The 13,740-nt window shown below is 42.4% G+C and overlaps 1 protein-coding gene across 3 annotated transcripts in view; it reads left to right on the forward strand.

The window, feature by feature from the left end:
• The window catches only part of akap6 (A kinase (PRKA) anchor protein 6), a 589,551-nt gene that overhangs the window by 572,484 nt on the left and 3,327 nt on the right, over nucleotides 1-13,740 (forward strand). For all 3 annotated transcript variants that reach the window (XM_070879057.1, XM_070879059.1, XM_070879058.1), the window contains one exon: nucleotides 1,616-5,368. In XM_070879057.1, the coding sequence (XP_070735158.1) occupies nucleotides 1,616-5,368 (3,753 nt within the window). The remainder of the gene's footprint in view (nucleotides 1-1,615; nucleotides 5,369-13,740) is intronic.

Raw genomic sequence — 13,740 nt, forward strand, 5'->3', positions numbered from 1 at the left:
GGGAGAAGAAGCAATGTGAAGAATGTGGCTGGACTGTGAAGTGAGAAAGCAATCATTAGAGAAGATCAAGCTTTGTCATTTGCTACCAGGTGAGAATAGAATGCTGTTCATGCCAGTTGGGAAGGCAGCAAGCAATAGGTGAGTGTGTGATTGGAATGAGAAGGATGCAGGGTACAGGGAAGGTAAGTGTTCAGCGTACAGGGGGAGGCGGAATGTGCTGTTGCCAAGTACAATGCAGAGAAAGAGAGATGTAAAGATCTGTACTCGCCCTTGCTGTTCTGGTCAGGTCATTGAAGTATTTGATTCATTGAATCCAGGTCCTAGGGTGATGCTCTATGAGTTCACTACCACTGCACTGCTTGCTGCAAGATCTGTTTTTGGCAGCTTCTTTCCATCAGATGGAAACAGGACATCCCTCTGTGTCCTAACCTCTTTAATGAGGTCTTCCATGGATGTATCTGGGAACCTAGGAGTTTGCTTCTGACTTCAATATTCTGATGCTTCCAGCAAACCCACAAACCAATTTCAGTGATATGAATGAGGAGAATTCACATTTTATATAGCCATCAGGTGGCCCACAGGAAATCCTGCCCAACAAGTGGCAGGATGCCCATCACCAACACAAATGGGTGGGCAGCTCGCCAATCAAATGTTAATAAGGCTCAACAGTTGAAATACTCCAGACTTCACACTAATGACTCGAGCGGGTGTGCTGCCTGCACCACCCACAATGCACCCAATAACCACTGCCGGTTAAAGCTCCCCCCTATAAATTCATGAAAATGTGTCTCTCATGCACGACAAAATATTGAGGTATGTGTAAAATGTGATGTGGCGCACAGACTAATTAACATTTTGTAAGCATGGGCATACCTAAGTGTATCATTTAGTCAACCTGATATTAATAAACCGATCATTAGAAAAAGGATACAGGTTCGACCTCCCGAATCCGGCAACCTTGGGACCGAGACCGAGCTGGTTTTTGTGTTTTTCCGGACTTCGGAACATCTTTCTGACGTCACGAGTCCGGAAACTCCCGAGCCCAGGTTCGGGTATTTCCGGATTTCAGAACGTCAGAAAGAGGGGGGGGCGGGGGGTGCTCGCCAAGAAGCTGTTCGGGTTGCCGGCCCCATCGATGAGGTCGTCGGGTGGGTCCCGCCGCCGAGGACCTGATCGGGCGGGCCCCGCCGCCGAAGACCTGATCAGATGGGGCCCGCCACCGAGGACCTGATTGGGTGTGGTCCAGCCGCTGTGGAGGAGTTCCTTGTCTGGCCCGAGGTAGATGGGGGCGGGCAGCCGAGATAAAGGAGAGGGAGGGAGGGGGGCCGGGGCGAAGTCGGGTCGGGGCGAGGTCGGGGCGGGTGAAGTCGGGCTGAGGCGAAGTTGGTTCGCCAAGGTGGGGGGAGTCCGGATATCGGAACATTTTTCCGGTTTCCGGACAACACCGCCACGGATCGGCCCGGTGTCCGGATTCTGGAACATTCTGGATTCCGGAACTCCAGATTTTAGAGGTCGAACCTGTTCTACAGTTTTAAAATAACACCCATATAAATCTTTCCTTGCCCATTAAAACAAATCTAAAAGCTTTTTTAAAATCATTTTTGTTGCCTTTTAGGTCTCCTTAAGCTGTATTGAACCTGGTCTAATGGATTTAAATGTCTTGGGTGAAGATTCACTGGAATGGGATGAAACAGACATGAGTAACAACCTGATTGGTATCCAAGATGAGACACTTGACCTTGCATGCCAACAAAATAACATATCAAAATTCTCACCTGGGCCTGTGAATACTTTTGCTGATGAACTTATGCTGGATCAATATACCAGTGGCCCTGGAGAATCATTGTATAGTCCTGGTGAAACACCTTCTTCATCATGTCCACATACCAATCAGGTCTACAACCTACACAATATACAGCTCCATCAAAGAGATCATACGTCATTCTTCAAGAATTTCTCAAATTTTTCGAACTCAAAGCAGCTTACCAATTTAGTAAGGAGTGCAAGTAAAGATTCCTCTTTCTCGTCCGATGACTCTTTGCCAGACCTATTAGGTGATTTGATTCCAGTAAAAGAGGACAAACCACCTGAGAGTGAGAGTGGAATAGTCAGTGAGGGTGATACAGAAAATACAACCAACTCTCAAACCTCTCTGCCAAATCAGGTTGATCAAGCTCAAACTAAACTATCTGTCAAATCTCTGCACCCCCTGATAGAATTAAAACATAAAGATTGTCCGATTCAGTCATGCATTTGTAAAAGGCAGAGTTCACTTGAAAAAAAGGAAGTGAAGAACGCAGCAAGAATACAGAGAACAAAAAATGAAGTAGAATTGTCAAAAAATCTTCAATCACTGTCCCTGAGTAATGAAGGAAATGTACAGCCCCTTGATATGAATAAAATTGCTTCAAAGGGTTTTTCAAATGATCTAGAGGCACAATATGATGTGTTCACATTTTATGACTATTCTTACCTGCAGGGCCCTGAGCTCGAGTTAAGTATGAACATAACTCACTCACCTGAAGAAAAGGAAACTACTGATGGGAATGTGTCCTCTAGACCACATTCTGCTGAATTTATTTGTAAAAGTGGACTATCGGCTCCAGATTCCAAACCAGACTGTGCCACATCAGAAAAATGTCTGCGAATAACATCAAGCGGAGGTAACCTTGAGACCTGTTATAGTGAAACAGATGATAACAGAATATCTCTAGATATGATAAATGACACAGGTTTCACATTTTTGTCTCAGAGGTCATCAGTGGAATCGCTTTCAATTGCTGGCGACATATTTCAGCTTGGAACTAACAATCACAAAAATGGTGATCTCCAACGCAGTACTTCCTTAGAGAGCTGGGCTATTCCACACAAAGTCACAGAGGAACTACTCAGCCTCCAAGGATCAGGGGACACCAGTATGGGTAGTGATGCAGTAGGGGAGCTAAGTAAGAGGACATTAGACCTTTTGAAACGTTTAGAAAACATCCAGAATCCAGTAAGTCCAAAAATGAAACGTAGTGTCTCTGATATCACACTGCAGAGTAACTCTCTTAAAATGTCGTTCACTGGCCAGCTGTCATTTGATGCCACATCATCAGCAAATGAAGATTCTGCTGCTTCTCTCACAGAACTAAGCAGCAGTGATGAGCTCTCCTTGTGCTCTGAAGACATAATTGTTCATAAAAATAAAATTTCAGATTCTAATGCATCATTCAAAAAACACATTAATCATTCAGTGACTGATGAAGCTGATGTCAATATAAGCATGATTGTTAACGTGTCTTGTACTTCTGCTTGTACTGATGAAGAAGACGATAGTGATTTGCTTTCCAGTTCAACCCTTACGCTAACTGAAGAGGAATTGTGCATTAAGGATGATGATGATTCCAGCATTGCCACAGATGATGAAATTAATGAAGAAAGTAATCACATTTTAGATAGGGACTATATGAAGAATGAATTCCACCACTGGATTAAACCAATTTTTTCTGTCACAAAGGAAAAGAAGAAATTGAATCCACAAGAAAAGGATCGGTGCAGGACAGATTCAAATAGTACCAGGTTACCAACTTTCAAAAATGTTTCAACTCTTTATCCATTTTTAAACAGTTCTGTATTGATGCAGTCTGAGTCCAAGGACTGTAAGAGCACTTCACTCCGACCAAAAGAAAGACACTTCAAACAGAATGGAACAGAGACTCCCAGACACTTCACTACTGACCATTTAAGAGATGATGTAGAGAATGGCAACGTGGAAAAATCTCTATTAAAAGACAAAAAAGAACCAACTAGAGTGTTAGACAGCAAGAAACTTCAGTCATTTGAAAAGGAGCAAAATACTGGCAAGGCCCATAAAACAGAATGCACGCAATCTGAATTATTTAGTAGTACATTGGAGCAAAAAACAGATGTTGTTTCTGCACAGTGCATTCCAGCTCCCCAGACCCCCACACAATCGCCTCAGAAGGATAAAAGGCTTACATGTTTGGAAGACAATGGGATTGCAAACAAACTTTTATCATTGTCTGCTTTTAATGTTGATGAGGAACCTCTTTCCTCAAAGAAGCTTGAAAAGTGCCATGATGTTACAGTATTAGCTGGGAAAACAGCTCCGACAAGTGAATATGAGAGACGCCGACAGCATCAAGATTCTACTGCAGAATTGTCACTTAACTGCCATGGTGATGAATATAATATTACGAGTAAAGCATCAGCTGTAAACTGTTCATTTCATCCTAATTCAGAAAATGAACAGTTGGAAGAAGCTAACAGGGATTATGCAAATGATATTTCAAATTGTATCTGCCGTTCTAGTGTTCCTCATGGTGTTGATGGTGAAGAAGATAGTTCTGTTCATAATTTTGTGATGGAGATTATTGGCATGGCATCGACAGCCCTGAAGAACATATCCCAGCATGACTCTGAAATGGTGAGTCCAACTTCAGTGGCTCAGATCAAAGAAAAAGTATTAGAACATTCTCACCGACCTTTGCAGTTGCGAAAAGGAGACTTTTACTCTTATCTGTCCATATCATCACATGACAGTGACTGTGGTGAGGTAAACACTTGCGTGGATGAAAAAAGCAGCACACCACTACCGTTGGATTTTAATGATGAGGCCAGGCTAGACAACAATGGTGAGGATGATAACTTTCTTGATGAAGATTTTGAAGAACAGTATAATGAGCAACCCTGCTTATTTGATTCTACGCTTCAATGGGACACAGTTTCAGATAATAATCTGTATCCTTTGACCAAACCTGTGTCAATTTTTGATAGCAATGAATCACCATTGCCAAATGATAAACTGGACATCAGGGTGTCAAAAGCTATTCATATGACACCAAGCGACCAAAGCACGTGTGGTGGAAATCCAATTGAAACAAACAAAATTACTGACAACCCAGATACATTTTTAGGCATCACGAATCAAATATGTAATACTTCTGAAGACACTATCTTTCAATCAGTAGAGAGTCATATTGAAAATCCTTACCTTAATTCTTTGCTGCCTAAAGCACAAGCAGACATGACTAAGTGTTTGTCAGATAATGAGTCCTTTTTTGCTATGTCTAAAATTGAAATACTTGAACCCAATGAACCTCCATTAAACAGTGAGAGTGATGAAAATCATAAGTCAGTAAAACAGTCCCGTGAAATGAAAATGAATCTAGCGAAGGACACACAACCAAATAGCAGTCATTTTGAGAAACCAGGAAACAACTTGTTTCTGAGCACCAAAATCCAATTTCCACAACATGGACATCCTGTTTATGACAATCACCAAACGGCAGATTGCAAAGTCAAACAGAAGCTTCACAAGAAAGAAAATCATTTTGATGGGGACTTTAACTTGTCTCGGAAAGAGGTAGGTTACATGCTATATTAAAAATGTATCATTTTATAATTAGTAGAAGCTACATTTCTATTTGGGAAAAAGGTGGATAAAAGATCTGTTTTACTTCTTCCCAATCCATTAACAACATTTCAGGAAAGCATGGTTTTGAAATCAATGCCTCCTGAGAGTGTAATTTTGTTACTGTGACAAAAATAAACACAAACAGTCACAACATACCCTCAGTAATTTTTTAATACTTCCCAAGCAAATGAAGAGATGCTTAATTTGAATTAATGGTGGAAATTTCATTAATTCAGCTGTACATTATATGTAAATGGCTCAGTGAAAATTGGGAAAATCCCAATTTACCTAGGACAAACAGGCATTTTTACCTTGGCCCGCACAAATGGTAGCAGTGTTAAAATCCCTGTACACCACTTAGTGCCCAGTGGATGTGGTGTATTTGGATTTCCAGAAGGCATTCGATAAGATGCCACATAAAAGGTTACTGCACAAGATAAAAGTTCACAGGGTTGAGGTAATGTATTAGCAGGGATAGAGGATTGGCTAACCAACAGAAAACAGAGTCAGGATAAATGGGTCATTTTCCAGTTGCAAACAATGACTAGTGGGATGCCACAGTGATCAGTGCTGGGTCCGCAACTATTTACAATCTATGTTAATGACTTGGATGAAGGGACCGAGTGTAATGCAGCCAAGTTTGCTGATGATACAAAGATGGATGGGAAAGCAAATTGTGAGGAAGACACAAAAAAATCTGCAAAGGGATATAGACAGGCTAAGTGAGTGGGCAAAAATTTAGCAGAGGGAGTATAATGTGGGAAATGTGAGGTTATCCACTTTGGCAGAGAAAATAGAAAAGTAAATTATAATTTCAATGGAGAAAAGTCGCAAAGTACTGCAGTACAGTGGGACTTGTGGGTCCTTGTACATGAAACACAAAATGTTAGTATGCAGGTACAGCAAGTAATCAGGAAGGCAAATGGAATGTTGGCCTTTATTGCAAAGGGATAGAGTATAAAAGCAGCAAAGTCCTGTACAATTGTACAGGGTATTGGTGAGGCCACACCTAAAGTACTGCGTACAGTTTTGGTCTCCGTATTGAAGGAAGGATATACTTGCATTGGAGGCTGTTCAGAGAAGGTTCACTAGGTTCTGGAGATGAGGGGGTTGACTTATGAAGATAAGTTGAGTAGGTTGGGCCTATACACTTTTGAATTCAGAAGAATGAGAGGTGATCTTATCGAAACATATAAGATAATGAGGGGGCTCGACAAGGTGGATGCAGAGAGGATATTTCCACTCATAGGGAAAACTAAAACTAGGGGACATAGAAACATAGAAACATCGAAAATAGGTGCAGGAGTAGGCCATTTGGCCCTTCAAGCGTGCACCACCATTCAATAAGATCAGGGCTGATCATTCACCTCAGTACCCCTTTCCTGCTTTCCATACCTCTTGATCCCTTTAGCCTTAAGGGCCATATCTAACTCCCTCTTCAATATATCCAATGAACTGGCATCTACAACTCTCTGTGGTAGGGAATTCCACAGATTAACAACTCTCTGAGTGAAGAAGTTTCTCCTCATCTCAGTCCTAAATGGTTTACCCCTTATCCTTAGACTGTGTCCCCTGGTTCTGGACTTCCCCAACATCGGGAACATTCTTCCTGCTTCTAATCTGTCCAGTCCTGTCAGAATTTTATATGTTTCACTCATCCTTCTAAACTCCAGTGAATACAGGCCCAGTCGATCTAGTCTCATAGAAACATAGAAACATAGAAAATAGGTGCAGGAGTAGGCCATTCAGCCCTTCTAGCCTGCACCGCCATTCAATGAGTTCATGGCTGAACATGCAACTTCAGTACCCACTTCCTGCTTTCTCGCCATACCCCTTGATCCCCCTAGTAGTAAGGACTTCATCTAACTCCCTTTTGAATATATTTAGTGAATTGGCCTCAACTACTTTCTGTGGTAGAGAATTCCACAGGTTCACCACTCTCTGGGTGAAGAGGTTTCTCCTCATCTCGGTCCTAAATGGCTTACCCCTTATCCTTAGACTCTGACCCCTGGTTCTGGACATCCCTAACATCGGGAACATTCTTCCTGCATCTAACCTGTCTAAACCCGTCAGAATTTTAAACGTTTCTATGAGGTCCCCTCTCATTCTTCTGAACTCCAGTGAATACAAGCCCAGTTGATCCAGTCTTTCTTGATATGTCAGTCCCACCATCCCGGGAATCAGTCTGGTGAATCTTCGCTGCACTCCCTCAATAGCAAGAATGTCCTTCCTCAAGTTAGGAGACCAAAACTGTACACAATACTCTAGGTGTGGCCTCACCAAGGCCCTGTACAACTGTAGCAACACCTCCCTGCCCCTGTACTCAAATCCCCTCGCTATGAAGGCCAACATGCCATTTGCTTTCTTAACCGCCTGCTGTACCTGCATGCCAACCTTCAATGACTGATGTACCATGACACCCAGGTCTCGTTGCACCTCCCCTTTTCCTAATCTGTCACCATTCAGATAATAGTCTGTCTCTCTGTTTTTACCACCAAAGTGGATAACCTCACATTTATCCACATTATACTTCATCTGCCATGCATTTGCCCACTCACCTAACCTATCCAAGTCACTCTGCAGCCTCATAGCATCCTCCTCGCAGCTCACACTGCCACCCAACTTAGTGTCATCCGCAAATTTGGAGATACTACATTTAATCCCCTCGTCTAAATCATTAATGTACAATGTAAACAACTGGGGCCCCAGCACAGAACCTTGCGGTACCCCACTAGTCACTGCCTGCCATTCTGAAAAGTACCCATTTACTCCTTCTCTTTGCTTCCTGTCTGACAACCAGTTCTCAATCCACGTCAGCACACTACCCCCAATCCCATGTGCTTTAACTTTGCACATTAATCTCTTGTGTGGGACCTTGTCGAAAGCCTTCTGAAAGTCCAAATATACCACATCAAACTGGTTCTCCCTCGTCCACTTTACTGGAAACATCCTCAAAAAATTCCAGAAGGTTTGTCAAGCATGATTTCCCTTTCACAAATCCATGCTGACTTGGACCTATCATGTCACCTCTTTCCAAATGCACTGCTATGACATCTTTAATAATTGATTCCATCATTTTACCCACTACTGAGGTCAGGCTGACCGGTCTATAATTCCCTGTTTTCTCTCTCCCTCCTTTTTTAAAAAGTGAGGTTACATTGGCTACCCTCCACTCGATAGGAACTGATCCAGAGTCAATGGAATGTTGGAAAATGACTGTCAATGCATCCGCTATTTCCAAGGCCACCTCCTTAAGTACTCTGGGATGCAGTCCATCAGGCCCTGGGGATTTATCGGCCTTCAATCCCATCAATTTCCCCAACACAATTTCCCGACTAATAAAGATTTCCCTCAGTTCCTCCTCCTTACTAGACCCTCTGACCCCTTTTATATCCGGAAGGTTGTTGGTGTCCTCCTTAGTGAATACCGAACCAAAGTACTTGTTCAATTGGTCTGCCATTTCTTTGTTCCCCATTATTACTTCCCCTGATTCTGACTGCAGGGGACCTACGTTTGTCTTTACTAACCTTTTTCTCTTTACATATCGAAAGAAACTTTTGCAATCCGCCTTAATGTTCCCTGCAAGCTTCTTCTCGTACTCCATTTTCCCTGCCCTAATCAAACCCTTTGTCCTCCTCTGCTGAGTTCTAAATTTCTCCCAGTCCCCGGGTTCGCTGCTATTTCTGGCCAATTTGTATGCCACTTCCTTGGCTTTAATACTATCCCTGATTTCCCTTGATAGCCACGGTTGAGCCACCTTCCCTTTTTTATTTTTACGCCAGACAGGAATGTACAATTGTTGTAGTTCATCCATGCGGTCTCTAAATGTCTGCCATTGCCCATCCACAGTCAACCCCTTAAGTATCATTCGCCAATCTATCCTAGCCAATTCACGCCTCATACCTTCAAAGTTACCCTTCTTTAAGTTCTGGACCATGGTCTCTGAATTAACTGTTTCATTCTCCATCCTAATGCAGAATTCCACCATATTATGGTCACTCTTCCCCAAGGGGCCTCGCACAATGAGATTGCTAATTAATCCTCTCTCATTACACAACACCCAGTCTAAGATGGCCTCCCCCCTAGTTGGTTCCTCGACATATTGGTCTAGAAAACCATCCCTTATGCACTCCAGGAAATCCTCCTCCACCGTATTGCTTCCAGTTTGGCTCGCCCAATCTATGTGCATATTAAAGTCACCCATTATAACTGCTGCACCTTTATTGCATGCACCCCTAATTTCCTGTTTGATACCCTCCCCAACATCACTACTACTGTTTGGAGATCTGTACACAACTCCCACTAACATTTTTTGCCCTTTGGTGTTCTGCAGCTCTACCCATATAGATTCCACATCATCCAAGCTAATATCTTTCCTAACTATTGCATTAATCTCCTCTTTAACCAGCAATGCTACCCCACCTCCTTTTCCTTTTATTCTATCCTTCCTGAATGTTGAATACCCCTGGATGTTGAGTTCCCAGCCCTGATCATCTCTCCTCATATGTAATTCCTGCCATCCCGGGAATCTGTCTGGTGAACCTTCGCTGCACTCCCTCAATAGCAAGAATGTCCTTCCTCAGATTAGGAGACCAAAACTGAACACAATATTCCAGGTGAGGCCTCACTAAGGCCCTGTACAATTGCAGTAAGACCTCCCTGCTCCTATACTCAAATCCCCTAGCTATGAAGGCCAACATTCCATTTGCCTTCTTCACCGCCTGCTGAACCTGCATGCCAACCAAAACACCCAGGTCTCACTGCACCTCCCCTTTTTCTAATCTGCCGCCATTGAGATAATATTCTGCCTTCGTGTTTTTGCCACCAAAGTGGCAAACCTCACATTTATCCACATTATACTGCATCTGCCATGCGTTTGCTCACTCACCTAACCTGTCCAAGTCACCCTGCAGCCTTTTAGCGTCCTCCTCACAGCTCACACTGCCACACAGCTTAGTGTCATCTGCAAACTTGGAGATATTACACTCAATTCCCTCATCCAAATCATTAATGTATATAGTCTCAGAAAAAGGGGCCGCCCATTAAAATTGAGATAAGGAAGAATTTCTTCTCTCAGAGGGTTGTAATTCTATGGAATTCTCTGCCTCATGGATCTGTGGAGGCTGGGTCATTGAATATATTTAAGGTGGAGATAGACAGATTTTTGAGTGATAGGGGAATAAAGGGTTATGGGGAGCGGGCAGAGAAGTGGAGCTAAGTCCATGATCAGATCAGCCATGATCTTATTAAATGGCGGAGCAGGCTCGAGGGGCCAGGTGGCCTACTCCTGCTCCTATTTCTTATGTTCTTATGTTCTGTTACCACTCAGCCTCCATATTTACTGAAGCCTTTCGCTGGTGAACCAAGACCCTCACTTGAATCAAGTGGGAGCATCATTACTGTATGCACATTGGTGTCCTTTGACATTGTCTTTAGAAAGACAACTGGGTGGAGTGTGTGGTGTACATACTCCACCCAGTTGAACCACGCAGTGAAGAGGAAAAGTTTCAAAATGTAAATACAGGATTAATGGAGGCCAGGAGGAGCTGGAATTCTCCACCACACTTTACAAGCATAATGTGGGCCAATGTCACTCCAGGTTACCCTCCCAATCGCCCAATCCCTGTGATCGACCTTTCCATTCACCACACAGACCTACCAGCCTGCCGACTGGATTGACCTACCGGTCAGCAGATGTTGCGCCTGTCTAGAGCCAAAAAGCTGTAGCAGATGCAAGCTTAAGTTGTGTAGCTCGTGGGGGCTTGGTAATGAAGCACGACTCTCGAAATGGACAGGACCTCTTGCCAACAGGTGAGCATTCTACTCGCTGCCCATCTATGAACACATGAAAATAAAGGGCAGCAAAAGACCAGTTAATCCATCAAGCCTGCCCCACACTCATGATGGCTGGGACTGGTCCATGCCGAGAGTTAAAATCTATCCATTGTGCTTCCTGACAATCATCAGCTGCCTAGTAAAAGGAGTCAGATGTCAGTGTTCAGAGCTCATTTGGGATGAACAATGGAGTCCTCTTGCTAATCCCCACAAACTCTCTTTGAACAAAGTATTTCTCTTTTAGTTTAAATAGTGATTTCACCACAAAATGTATCACATAAAAGCTTATCTTTATAAGAAGGCTATTTGGCATCCAATGAAAGTAGAGTTTTACAAGTGTTGTTGGAAATTATTTGACACAGTGTATTATTGGAGATACTGTGCCCACTTCCCCATTCTAGTTCTTTCATATGAGATTTTGATAAATGAATTTGCTGAACATGCACTTTTTCATGCTGATGTGCAAAGGCTTTCTTATGTTAATAAGCCATTATTATACCCAACTTCTTTTTAAAGGTGACTTTGAATTAATATTCTTTACTGTGAAAATATCAAATAATGTGAATTTTCTAAATTCAGTTAGTAGGCTTTGGTGATGCACCTGAAGATGCTCAAGAAATGCAACATTCATTGCAAATTGTAGCTTCACGTCTCTACATATCCTATAAAAAGTTTATTTTGTTGCTGTTAGAAATGTTTAGTCAGAATTTGCAGTCATATATAATCTGAAACTTCACCTAGATATTTCATTTTTTCATCTCCTTCCCCACCACACACACCATATGCATAATAGTCTGCTGAAACAGGACTGCCAATGCTGAGCAAGTTCTAGATGTGAGATGTTTGGTGGAAATTCAGATACACATGTGGGTCCTCACCTCACCCCAAATCTTGCATGTACTCTATTCAGTTGCCACAGCTGTGATGGGCAGGTGGATGTGGGTTGGAACTTAAAAGTTCAAAGTAATTAGTTGGTTGTTGTGGTGTGTGGTAGTACTTGAGCACATTTTAACCACATGAAAACACATTCAAAGACAACAATATAAAAACATCTAATAAACATTAATAGCAGCATCAAGATATAAATAATTATGCAGCCAGGTGATTGGTCTTGAACCTATGAATAATAACATCTCCCTCCTGAATCATTTCCAATTCTTTGTCATTCCTTTATTAAATCAGCATGGCTTTGCATTTCCTGCCTACTTATCCTTTAAATATTCACTTTTACCTCGTTCCTTCTCCCACTAATATATTTAGTCAATGTTCATCAAGTCTAAGAGCCCAAGTGCCAACTTGAGATGTATTTTGCTGTGCATGTACATTCTCCCCAAGAAGGATTTCATGCACCTGCATAATACTAATAGGGCACAGTTTAGAGTTTCTCTGCATTGAAGATGAACACAATTAAAAGAAATAAAAGCCCAAATGCCTCTTGCTCATTTTCTGTGTAGCTTTTCTCTTCCTCTGTTTCCTATTCCAGCTATTCACAATCTATATCAATGATTTGGATGAGGGGACCAAATTTAATATATCCAAGTTTGCTGATGATACAAAGCTAGGTGGGAATGTAAGTTGTGAGGAGGATGCAAAGCGACTTCAATGGGATATAGACAGGCTAAGTGAGTGGGCAAGAACATGGCAAATGGAATATAATGTGAAGAAATGTAAAGTTACCCACTTTGGTAGGAAAAATAGAAAAGCAGAGTATTTTTTAAATGGTGAGAGATTGGGAAGTGCTGGTGTTCAGAGGGACCTGGGGATCCTTGTACACGAATCACTGAAAGTTAACATGCAGGTACAGCAAGCAATTAAGAAAGCAAATGGTATGTTGGCCTTTATTACAAGAGGATTTGTGTATAAGGGTAAAGACATTTACTGCAATTATATAGGGCCCTGGTGAGACCACACCTGGAGTATTGTGTATAGTTTTGGTCTCCTTACCTAAGGAAGGATATACTTGCCATTGAGGGAGTGCAACAAAGGTTCACCAGACTGATTCCTGGGATGGGGGATTGTCCTTTGAGGAGAGAATGAGTAGATTAGGTCTATATTTTCTAGAGTTTCGAAGAAAGAGAGGTGATCTCATTGACAGGGTAGATACAGGGAGGATATGTTCTCTGGCTGAGGATTCTCGAACAAAAGGGGTCACAGTCTTAGAATAAGGATTGGCTATTTAGGACTGAAATGAGGAGAAACTTCTTCACTCAGAGGTGAATCTCTGGAATTCTCTATCAAAGAGGGCTGTGGAGGCTCAGTCTTTATATATTCAAGACAGAGATCGATAAGCTTTTTGGATATTAAGGGAATCAAGGAATATGGGGATTGTGCAGGAAAGTGGAGTTGAAGTAGAAGATCAGCCATGATCACAGTGAATGGCGGAGCAGGCTCGAGGGGCCGAATGGCCTACACCAACTTCTAATTCTTATGTTCTTATTTGAGCTGCAATTAAGTTAGAGGGTTTGTTCAAACCATCAAACTATGCC

Source organism: Pristiophorus japonicus, chromosome 4 (genome assembly GCF_044704955.1).
Source record: "Pristiophorus japonicus isolate sPriJap1 chromosome 4, sPriJap1.hap1, whole genome shotgun sequence".
Classification (NCBI taxonomy): Eukaryota; Metazoa; Chordata; class Chondrichthyes; family Pristiophoridae; genus Pristiophorus; species Pristiophorus japonicus.